Source organism: Canis lupus, chromosome 23, assembly GCF_048164855.1.
Source record: "Canis lupus baileyi chromosome 23, mCanLup2.hap1, whole genome shotgun sequence".
Classification (NCBI taxonomy): domain Eukaryota; kingdom Metazoa; phylum Chordata; class Mammalia; order Carnivora; family Canidae; genus Canis; species Canis lupus.
The window spans coordinates 51,155,942-51,168,459 of record NC_132860.1 but is presented as its reverse complement, the minus strand read 5'-3'; the positions used below and the strand labels follow the sequence as shown (position 1 = coordinate 51,168,459).

Genomic DNA, 12,518 nt, shown 5'->3' with positions numbered 1-12,518 from the left:
GTAGGGCCCCCAATCACCTGTCCCCACCAAATTACCTGGATAACCTTCAAATCATCCTGAAAACCTACGAATTCGGCCTGAGATTTAAAGAGAGACCAGCTGGAACGCTACAGTGAGAAGAGTTCGCGCTTCCATCAAGGTAGGAAGACGGGGAAAAAGAAATAAAGACACAAAAGGCCTCCAAGGGGGAGGGGCCCGCGAGGAGCCGGGCTGAGGCCGGGGCGAGTGTCCCCAGGACAGGAGAGCCCCGTCCCGGAGACGCAGGAGCTGCACCGACCTTCCCGGGGGAAAGGGGCTCGCGGGGAGGTGGAGCAGGACCCAGGAGGGCGGGGATGCCCTCGGGCTCCCGGGGACACTAACAGACACCTGCGCCCCGGGAGAGCGCCCCGAGCTCCCTAAGGGCTGCAGCGCGCACGGGGGACCCGGAGCAGCTCGGGGGGCTCGGGGGCGGCTCCGCGGAGGGGGCTGCGGGGCGGGAGCAGCTCGGGGGGCTCGGGGGCGGCTCCGCGGAGGGGGCTGCGGGGCGGGAGCAGCTGGGGGGAGCAGGCAGAGGCCGGGAGGGCCCAGGACAGCGAGGACGCTCCTGCCCCAGCTGAGCAGATCAGCGGCCCCGCCCGGAGCCTCCAGGCCCTGCAGACGGAGAGCTCCGGAGCTACTGCGGGGGCTGACTCCAGGGCTGCAGAGCTGGCCCCGCCACTGGGGCTGTTCCTCCTGCGGCCTCACGGGGTGAACAACCCCCACTGAGCCCTGCACCAGGCAGGGGGCGGAGCAGCTCCCCCAGGTGCTCACACCTGAAAATCAGCACAGCAGGCCCCTCCCCCAGAAGACCAGCTAGACGGACAAGTTCCAGGGGAAGTCAGGGGACTTTAAGTATACAGAATCAGAAGATACTCCCCCGTGGTTCCTTTTTTGTTGTTGCTGTTTAATTTTTTATTTCTGTTTGCTTCTCCCACCCTTTTTTTCTTTTTCTTCTTTTTCTTTTTTCTTCCTTTTTTCTTTTCTTTCCTTCGTTCTCTGTTCTCTTTTTCTCCTTTTCCCAATACAACTTGTTTTTGGCGACTCTGCACTGAGCAAAATGACTAAAAGAAAAACCTCACCTCAAAACAAAGAATCAGAAACAGTCCTCTCTCCCACAGAGTTACAAAATTTGGATTACAATTCAATGTCAGAAAGCCAATTCAGAAGCACTATTATACAGCTACTGGTGGCTCCAGAAAAAAGCATAAAGGACTCAAGAGACTTCATGACTGCAGAATTTAGATCCAATCAGGCAGAAATTAAAAATCAATTGAATGAGATGCAATCCAAACTAGAAGTCCTAATGACGAGGGTGAACGAGGTGGAAGAACGAGTGAGTGACATAGAAGACAAGTTGATGGTAAAGAGGGAAACTGAGGAAAAAAGAGACAAACAATTAAAAGACCATGAGGATAGATTAAGGGAAATAAGTGACAGCCTGAGGAAGAAAAACCTACATTTAATTGGTGTTCCCGAGGCCACCGAAAGGGCCAGAGGGCCAGAATATGTACTTGAACAAATCATAGCTGAAAACTTTCCTAATCTGGGAAGGGAAATAGGCATTCAGATCCAGGAGATAGAGAGATCCTCCCCTAAAATCAATAAAAACCGTTCAACACGACATTTAATAGTGAAGCTTGCAAATTCCAAAGACAAAGAGAAGATCCTTAAAGCAGCAAGAGACAAGAAATCCCTGACTTTTATGGGGAGGAGTATTAGGGTAACAGCAGACCTCTCCACAGAGACCTGGCAGGCCAGAAAGGGCTGGCAGGGTATATTCAGGGTCCTCAATGAGAAGAACATGCAGCCAAGAATACTTTATCCAGCAAGGGTCTCATTCAAAATGGAAGGAGAGATAAAGAGCTTCCAAGACAGGAAGAAACTGAAAGAATATGTGACCTCCAAACCAGCTCTGCAAGAAATTTTAAGGGGGACTCTCAAAATTCCCCTTTAAGAAGAAGTCCAATGGAACAATCCACAAAAACAGGGACTGAATAGATATCATGATGACACTAAACTCATATCTCTCAGTAGTAACTCTGAACGTGAATGGGCTTAATGACCCCATCAAAAGGCGCAGGGTTTCAGACTGGATAAAAAAGCAGGACCCATCTATTTGCTGTCTTACAAGAGACTAATTTTAGACAGAAGGACACCCACAGCCTGAAAATAAAAGGTTGGAGAACAATTTACCATTCGAGTGGTCCTCAAAAGAAAGCAGAGGTAGCCATCCTTATATCAGATAAACTAAAATTTATCCCAAAGACTGTAATGAGAGATGAAGAGGGACACTATATCATACTTAAAGGATCTATCCAACAAGAGGACTTAGCAATCCTCAATATATATGCTCCGAATGTGGGAGCTGCCAAATATATCAATCAATTAATAACCAAAGTTAAGACATAATTAGACAATAATACACTTATACTTGGTGACTTCAATCTAGCTCTTTCTATACTCGATAGGTCTTCTAAGCACAACATCTCCAAAGAAACGAGAGCTTTATTAATTTATTTTTTTAATAAAATAATTTTTATTGGTGTTCAATTTACCAACATACAGAATAACATCCAGTGCTCATCCCGTCAAGTATCCCCCTCAGTGCCCATCACCCACTCACCCCCACCCCCCGCCCTCCTCCCCTTCCACCACCCCTAGCTCGTTTCCCAGAGTTAGGAGTCTTTATGTTCTATCTCCCTTTCTGATATTTCCCACACATTTCTTCTCCCTTCCCTTATATTCCCTTTCACTATTATTTATATGAAACGAGAGCTTTAAATGATACACTGGACCAGATGGATTTCACAGATATCTATAGAACTTTACATCCAAACTCAACTGAATACACATTCTTCTCAAGTGCACATGGAACTTTCTCCAGAACAGACCACATACTGGGTCACAAATCTGGTCTGAACCGATACCAAAAGATTGGGATCGTCCCCTGCATATTCCCAGACCATAATGCCTTGAAATTAGAACTAAATCACAATAAGAAGTTTGGAAGGACTTCAAACACGTGGAGGTTAATGACCATCCTGCCAAAGATGAAAGGGTCAACCAGGAAATTAAAGAAGAATTAAAAAGATTCATGGAAACTAATGAGAATGAAGATACAACCGTTCAAAATCTTTGGGATGCAGCAAAAGCAGTCCTGAGGGGGATATACATCGCAATACAAGCATCCATCCAAAAACTGGAAAGAAACTCAAATACAAAAGCTAACCTTACACCTAAAGGAGCTAGAGAAAAAACAGCAAATACATCCTACACCCAGCAGAAGAAGAGAGTTAATAAAGATTCGAGCAGAACTCAACGAAATCGAAACCAGAAGAGCTGTGGAACAGATCAACAAAACCAGGAGTTGGTTCTTTGAAAGAATTAATAAGATAGATAAACCATTAGCCAGCCTTATTAAAAAGAAGAGAGAGAAGACTCAAATTAATAAAATCATGAATGAGAAAGGAGAGATCACTACCAACACCAAGGAAATACAAACGATTTTAAAAACATATTATGAGCAGCTATACGCCAATAAATTAGGCAATCTAGAAGAAATGGATGCATTTCTGGAAAGCCACAAACTACCAAAACTGGAACAGGAAGAAATAGAAAACCTGAACAGGCCAATAACCAGGGAGGAAATAGAAGCAGTCATCAAAAACCTCCCAAGACACAAGAGTCCAGGGCCAGATGGCTTCCCAGTGGAATTCTATCAAACCTTTAAAGAAGAACCCATACCTATTCTACTAAGGCTGTTTGGAAAGATAGAAAGAGATGGAGTACTTCCAAATTCGTTCTATGAGGCCAGCATCAGCTTAATTTCAACACCAGACAAAGACCTCACCAAAAAGGAGAACTATAGACCAATATCCCTGATGAACATGGATGCAAAAATTCTCAACAAGATACTAGCCAATAGGATCCAACAGTACTTAAGAAAATTATTCACCATGACCAAGTAGGATTTATTCCCGGGACACAAGGCTGGTTCAACACTCATAAAACAATCAAAGTGATTCATCATATCAGCAAGAGAAAAACCAAAAACCATATGATCCTCCCATTAGATGTGGAGCAAGCATTTGACAAAATACAGCATCCATTCCTGATCAAAACACTTCAGAGCGTAGGGATAGAGGGAACATTCCTCAACATCTTAAAAGCCATCTACGAAAAGCCCACAGCAAATATCATTCTCACTGGGGAAGCACTGGGTGCCTTTCCCCTAAGATCAGGAACAAGACAGGGATGTCCACTCTCACCACTGCTATTCACCATAGTATTGGAAGTCCTATCCTCAGCAATCAGACAACAAAAAGACATTAAAGGCATTGAAAATGTCAAAGAAGAAGTCAAAGTCTCCCTCTTCGCCGATGACATGATACTCTACATAGAAAACCCAAAAGTCTCCACCCCAAGATTGCTAGAACTCATACAGCAATTCAGTAGTGTGGCAGGATACAAAATCAATGCCCAGAAGTCAGTGGCATTTCTATACGCTAACAATGAGACTAAAGAAAGAGAAATTAAGGAGTCAATCCCATTTACAATTGCACCCAAAAGCATAAGATACCTAGGAGTAAACCTCACCAAAGAGGTAAAGGATCTATACCCTAAAGACTATAGAACACTTCTGAAAGAAAGTGAGGAAGACACAAAGAGATGGAAAAATATTCCATGCTCATGGATTGGCAGCATTAATATTGTGAAAATGTCAATGTTACCCAGGGCAATGTACACGTTTAATGCAATCCCTATCAAAATACCATGGACTTTCTTCAGAGTTAGAACAAATTATTTTAAGATTTGTGTGGAATCAGAAAAGTCCCCGAATAGCCAGGGGAATTTTAAAAAAGAAAACCATAGCTGGGGGCATCACAATACCAGATTTCAGGTTGTACTACAAAGCTGTGGTCATCAAGACAGTGTGGTAGTGGCACAAAAACAGACACATAGATCAATGCAACAGAATAGAGAACCCAGAAGTGGACCCTCAACTTTATGGTCAACTAATATTCATTAAAGGAGGAAAGACTATCCACTGGAAGAAAGACAGCCTCTCCGATAAGTGGTGCTGGGAAAATTGGACATCCACATGCAGAAGAATGAAACTAGACCATTGTCTTACACCATGCCCAAAGATAAACTCAAAATGGATGAAAGATCAAAATGTGAGACAAGATTCCATCAAAATCCTAGAGGAGAACACAGGCAACACCCTTTTTGAACTCGGCCATAGTAACTTCTTGCAAGATACATCCATGAAGGCAAAAGAAACAGAAGGAAAAATGAACTATTGGGACTTCATCAAGATAAGAAGCTTTTGCACAGCAAAGGATACAGTCAACAAAACTCAAAGACAACCTACAGAATGGGAGAAGATATTTGCAAATGACATATCAGATAAAGGGCTAGTTTCCAAGATCTATAAAGAACTTCTTAAACTCAACAGCAAAGAAACAAACAATCCAATCATGAAATGGGCAAAAGACATGAAGAGAAATCTCACAGAGGAAGACATAGACATGGCCAACAAGCACATGAGAAAATGCTCTGCATCACTTGCCATCAGGGAAATACAAATCAAAACCACAATGAGATCCCACCTCACACCAGTGAGAATGGGGCAGATTAACAAGGCAGGAAACCACAAATGTTGGAGAGGATGCGGAGAAAAGGGAACCCTCCTGCACTGATGGTGAGAATGTGAACTGGTGCAGCCACTCTGGAAAACTGTGTGGAGGTTCCTCAAAGAGTTAAAAATAGACCTGCCCTACGACCCAGCAATTGCACTGCTGGGGATTTACCCCAAAGATACAGATGCAATGAAATACCGGGACACCTGCACCCCAATGTTTCTAGCAGCAATGGCCACAATAGCCAAACTGTGGAAGGAGCCTCGGTGTCCATCGAAGGATGAATGGATAAAGAAGATGTGGTTTATGTATACAATGGAATATTCCTCAGCCATTAGAAATGACAAATACCCACCATTTGCTTCGACGTGGATGGAACTGGAGGGTATTATGCTGAGTGAAATGAGCCAATCGGAGAAGGACAAACATTATATGGTCTCATTCATGTGGGGAATATAAATAATAGTGAAAGGGAATAGAAGGGAAGGGAGAAGAAATGAGTGGGAAATATCAGAAAGGGAGACAGTACATGAAGACTCCTATATCTGGGAGATGAACTAGGGGTGGTGGAAGGGGAGGGGGGGGTGGGGGTGAATGGGTGGCGGGCACTGAGGGGGCACTTGACGGGATGAGCACTGGGTGTTATTATGTATGTTGGCAAATTGAACACCAATAAAAAATAAATTATTAAAAAAAAAGAATATACTTTTGAAAATTTCACAAATTTTCATCAAAGGAGTCTTTGCTATGCCAAGGGTTATGGCAACTTGTATCTTTTTGAAAACTTGTTTGAAACCCTTCCTTCATGAAGATTTAAGTAAGTGAGGCATCATTATAACAGTCTGAGGGGCTAAATGCTGTTTACAGACAGGCCCTTTTTTTTTTCCCCCTCTGAGGAGACAGTGGGTATGGATTTGACCATCTGCAGACCTGAAGGTCAGAGCGGTCAAAGATGACCCAACATGTCAATAAATTGATGTCGCCACTATTTTATGTATTTGCATATTACATTAAGGGTTTTGAGAACTTACCGCCCAGAAGAAATCAGCTTAAGTGAACCAGCATTTTCAAACAGTTGTGCTTTTGCTGCCACACTGAAAGATAATTTTAAAATGCAAGTTCCATTAAAATCTATCAGAAAATCACTGAGTTCAAAGTATAATTCAGGGTTATCAGTTAACATAAACCAAAAATAATTAATTATGAACTATCTCCAAAATTTGACCTGAATTTTATTTGTTTTAGGCTTTAATGTGGAAGAAATTTTTAGACTTATTCTCCAGCTCAGACCAGATGTTATAAACCTATAGGTACTTCCCCCGGGATCTTATCATTCTCATCTTTTCTAGTTCAGAAAACTGTGGGAGCAGTAAAAAAGACATTTTCTCCCACGCAGCTTCTAGCAGTGATATTGACTCCTGTGGAGCCATAGGGAAGAATCAAATCATCAAGACAAAAGAATGGTTGTTCATTCTGATAGCTAAGACAAAGTAATTCTAAAATGTTTCATATTTTTTAAATATTTGAACATAGTTCCTAAAATGAAATAAGGGAACTCTGAATAAGTGACCAATAAATACATTTGTGGGTTCAAATCTTATTTCAAATCATGGGAGGCAGGGCAGGTCTATTTGAGAAAGTGAGACTATATTAAAACTAAGGCACCCTGGGGTAATGAGAAGACTTTCTATACTTATTAGAACACAGTATCAAATTCCATGAATGATGTTTTAAATTAGATTTTTAAAGTGTGTTGTACTTCTTTAATTGATAAACCTTTCTCTCAGAGCCTAGCCAGTTGATAATTTGAAAGGTCATTTTACACCTAATACAGAATATAATTTTAATTTCTACTTTGTCAGTACAATTACAAAACAGAAGCAAATCTTTTCTTTCCCTCACAAAGGATGGGGTTTATATTCTGCTATCTCCCCTTTTTTTTTTTTTAATAAATTTTTGTTTATTTATGATAGTCTCACAGAGAGAGAGAGAGGCAGAGACACAGGCAGAGGGAGAAGCAGGCTCCATGCACCGGGAGCCCGACGTGGGATTTGATCCCGGGTCTTCCAGGATCGCGCCCTGGGCCAAAGGCAGGCGCCAAACCGCTGCGCCACCCAGGGATCCCTGCTATCTCCCTTTATATATTGGCTTAAAATTTAATGTTGCATAATGGCTAGAACTATACATACCGGGCAGTAGACAGATTTACAAATATAGTATTTGTCTATATAGTGGTACTTGGATTTCTGACCAAGAGAGATAATGTATGTCAAACACACTCTAAAATCATAAAGTTCTGTCAAAGAAGGTGATGAACTAATGAATTTAAGATACTGTTCCAACAGAAACAGGCTTAGCGAAATGTCTTACTAGACTTTCAATGAGTAATTAAACTGGTTCCCTAATTTTCCAAGTATTAGTTCTTATTATCTCTGAAATGAGGTTTCTACTACTTACTGTGGAGGGACGCAAAGGACATTAAGAGATAACATACGTAGAGATGCCCAGTAATAGCTCACATAGCATTTGGAAAGCTCAGTTAAAGTCAGGAAAATAAAATGAAAGGGATAAAAACTTTCCTTTTTTTGCTTCCTCATTTATCCAAGTTCCCATTTTCTCTTCTTTGTCCTCTTCCTATTTACATACATGTACTCTAACCTATCTGCCTTTAAATTTCTGGGTCTTTTGATTAAAAGTACTCTCCTTTGCCTTTCACCCTCCTTGTTCTCCATGAGCTCCAGTGAATACTCAGGTAGGGGAGACTTGTGATGGAAAGGAGAGAAAACAAACCCTCACAATCTAGATGGCAGCTGTACTTCTAACAAAGAGGTGGGGGAGCTGGGATATGGGCAGTTTGCTCTGCTGAGAGGTAGATGTCTAGCTTTTACAGAATGTCTAGTTTCAAAGCTCAAAACTATTATATTATACATATATTCTCATAACTTCAAATTGGGACATAGTTCTGCTTGTACGGCAAATGCCTAAAATCCTATGTGTGTGGAATATATATATATATATATATACATATATATATATATAAAATTAATATGTTATAAAATATATTATAATATATAATATATAGTAATGAATAATATAATATATATCACATTACATAAGATACATAAAATATATATCTTAAGCATACTCTAAATTTGTACATCCTTTGTAGAAGAGGGTCGGGTCCTACAAAGGTTGAATGTTCCCATGCTATAAATGAGGCAATCAGCTGTGGGACTCCTAAGGGTTCTTTTGGACATACTCAACTCCTGTGTATCCCGAGAAGATACAACAAATGCAAACTCTCTCTCACTTACACAGAGCCAGGTCGCTGGTAGCCATTGCTTGACGCAGTGTCTAGCCTTAACCTCCTGCACATTTTTGGAGGCAAGTCTGGGTTTGATGGCGCTTTGGGCATCTCTTTGAAACCTACAGAAGTTAAGCTTTGAATGGATCCACCGTAGCTCTTATTTCCTAAAAAGAAAACCCAAGAAAACAGGCAAGGAGCTATCAGACAAAATAATAGCAGTAACACAGTACATGTGCATAACAAGAGGAAGCATTTTTCTCTAAGCCCAACTGAGAAGGTACAGAATGTTCTTTGAGCACAGCAGCCCATCACGCAGGGAGATCAGAATGTACAGTAATTACAAAGACATCACCTCACAGCGATGGAAAGATCGAGGAAAAAAGTCACAGTGCACAGTTTCAAAAATCCCAGCTCAGGAACAGCATTGTTAGCCCCTTCACCATTAACTTTTCTCTGCTTAATCATGCTGAATAATCCAGCAGGTGATACAGAGACAATGGCATTTTACTTGAGCTCAAAACTGCTTTACCTTCAGCTGCAGAGATGGACCTAAGAGAGGATGCTGAGGCTCTTTTCAGTCCTGAGAGCCCATAAGGCCCTTTCCTGACCAGGTCTATGGGTGGGTAAACATCCCCTGGGCTGGTGATGGAGGCAACACTCTGGCAATCTGATTCTGCATCCGTTTTGGTTGCATCTTCTTTAGAACTTGATTCAGGACTAGTTGCCCAAATTCCGAGACTTTTCTGTCCATTGGAAGGTGATGGGGATACGATCCAAGGAATCCCTCCAGATTTCTCCCTGGGCTGGCAGGAGGCAGACTTGGTTGTGCTGTTTTGTTCAGAGGAGTGAGAGGACAGAGACTCAATGCTCCCCATGGGTGTGCTGTCTGGGCTGCTGCTGTAAGAGTCACCTGAGTGGGTGCCAAGAAAACAACAGTGGCTCTCTACTGAGAACAACACAACCCAAACCCTTCCGCTCTCCAACTCGTATGTGCTCGGGGGCCACCTGATCCCACGGAAGTGACAGGCCTTTACCAAGTATGGAGAACTGTCCTCAGTTCTGAAGAAAGGCTTTAAAATATGCATTTCAACTTAGTGAAAGTATTTTTCAATACTATTCAAGCGAGACTGTATGTGTACCCTGACCCTATGAAGTAATGTTACTTCTTAAAGGATTAGTGGGCCACTTGAATTCAGACAAGATTTGCCTCTAGAGGCACCTGGGTGCCTCAGTTAGTTAAGTGTCCAACTCTTGATCTCAGCTCAGATCTTGATCTCAGAGTCATGAGTTTGGGCCCTGCACTGGGCTCCATGCTGGGTGTGGAAGCCTACTTAAGAAAAAATTGCTTCTGAAAAAGAATTCACAAGTAATAGAATTAAGATTCTTTGATGATATTATAAGAGATCAATGGAAGAAAGGATATTAAAGACGTGCTTCTGTCTTTTTTAACTTTCTTGACCTTAGGTGGTTCTGAGTTTCAATGTATCTGAGTCCTCCTGCATTCAAAGGCACCAGTCATGTCAGCTGCAAATTAGAAGCTGCTCATATTTTTAAAAGAAAGGACTTTTTCCTTTTTCTGCCAAAAATATAGCAACATAAGAAACTGGCTATGTAACTGAATTATTTTTTAATGTTCCTAAAAGTAAGGTTTAAGAAAAAATATCAGAAAAACCATAATGAACTATTCAAACATATCTAAATTAAAAATTATTGTTTTCTGTTAAATACTGACTTTGAGAAAAAATTAGGGGGCTTGGGGGTATAAAGTTAAATAAAACAAGTTTAACATCCACTGTGTACTCAAGCTGCCACTCACTTCACTGTGGGGCTTCATTCAGAACAGTAAGTTAGGAATAATGTGTAGTGTGGTTTCTCTTTTTATTTCTTCTCTCTCCCTCTTTCAGACACTCTGATACCCAGGAGATGATGCTTTAAGGACATAATGTGAAAAGAAGGAAGAAAATGACTGCTTTAGCCAGACTTTTTCTTGTTTTCTTCTCTACCACTTTGACAATAGGACAAAACCTGCTATAAAGTAGTACCCAATGTACTTAATAGCAGCTGCAGGAAAAAAGGGCACTGAGTGAATTATTTTTTTCCCTTTGTAGCAGTAATGAATTTGTTTGTTCAAAGTACCTTGTAACTATATCGACAAAGAATATAAGTGGTGGGGGGAGTGCTGGATAGACAGCATCAGTAAAATCATCTATGTATTTCTACCCTAAGGTTGGTAAGGTGAGGTAAGGCTAAACCAAAGGATGAAGAAAGCATCTCCTGACTGTAGGCACACTTACTATCAGGCTCTGCCAAGCACGGTGTATACCTGCCTCTGGGCTTCCGGGAACCTGTGGAGAGGCAGATTGCGCGAGTCCTTCGGGATCCAGATCGAGACTGAGGCTGAGGAAGAGGAACACTTGGGTCTGGGGCAGTATGAAAAATCTACATACAAAAAAACAAAATGGACTGAGGTCAAAAAAGTGGGGGAATTGCCATTTTCACCATAAAATGGTATCTGTGAGTTACTAAATAATCTTAGAACTATATGCTATTTAATCAGTTTCACGGCAAAAGACACTTGATACAAAAAAATATCCTAGAATCATAACTTTCTTTTCCACTTACACTGAGTAATGTCCATTTTCTGGGTTTTCTTTTTCATCTTCCCCAATTTCCCAACAATGAATTTCAAAGACTTTCCAATAATTCAAATATGAACAAATGTGTGTGTCAAAACACACTGAGTCTTACTGTTGTGATACTTCCTTTCTCACATCATGCTGAATATAACCTGAAGGGAAGAGGCTCAGTCTTCCAAACAGTTCTTTGCTTCTCAGGAGAAGGTGCTGTCATGCAGTTCCTGAGCTGTCTTGGAACATGACAAGCTACAGGGAGAAGTCTGAGCACAGCTACAGGATACAGCCATGTGGTCTTGCATTGTGAGTGCTTGTAACCTTCGATAAATGAGGGATATTTTTCCACAGGCACCAACAAGGGGCCCAGGGAAGGAGTCTTTCCCTACAAGGAGTAGACCAGGCATAAATGGATCACAAATGTTTTGACTTCCAATGGCTGGATCTTTTAATCTAATCATTTTGACATTCTCAATTTCCCTTTTCCACAGTTATTCTAAGATCTCAATCTTTCAAAGAAACTGTTTAAAGACTAGAGAGGGCTTCAAGTGTGTCCCTGGAATTCTTTTGTTTTATTGAGAATATTATTGCTGCTGTAAGTCTAATTCCAGAGAGATAAAAAGATTAAAAATAGACTTAATCACCAAGTGAGTCTAACAAATTCTCTGAATATGAGCAAAAAACTCACTATATAAATACTAAGGAAGAAAATCTTGAAAGGTAACTGATATAAAAGGAGAAGAAACCATTTACCTGGAGGATTCTGAGAAGCACTTAAAAACTAAACAGAAAAAAAGAAATCACAGTCCTCATGAAGAAGCAATTAATATAAAATGTACAAGATTGATATTTTATAAGAACCTGAGATTACAATGAACTCAAAGATCATACAAATGGAAAATTCCTTTTTAAAAGCAAGGT

At 41.1% G+C, this 12,518-nt stretch overlaps 1 protein-coding gene across 9 annotated transcripts in view; it reads right to left on the bottom strand.

Moving 5' to 3' along the window:
• Positions 1–12,518, bottom strand: part of ARHGAP42 (Rho GTPase activating protein 42) — a 287,751-nt gene that overhangs the window by 15,728 nt on the left and 259,505 nt on the right. For 8 of the 9 annotated variants that reach the window (XM_072795140.1, XM_072795141.1, XM_072795144.1 and 5 more), the window contains 4 exons: positions 11,262–11,406; positions 9,497–9,877; positions 8,975–9,131; positions 6,692–6,754 (listed from right to left, as the gene is read on the bottom strand). In XM_072795140.1, coding sequence (XP_072651241.1) covers positions 6,692–6,754; positions 8,975–9,131; positions 9,497–9,877; positions 11,262–11,406 — 746 coding nt within the window. The remainder of the gene's footprint in view (positions 1–6,691; positions 6,755–8,974; positions 9,132–9,496; positions 9,878–11,261; positions 11,407–12,518) is intronic. The other variant, XM_072795142.1, reaches the window with a different exon arrangement.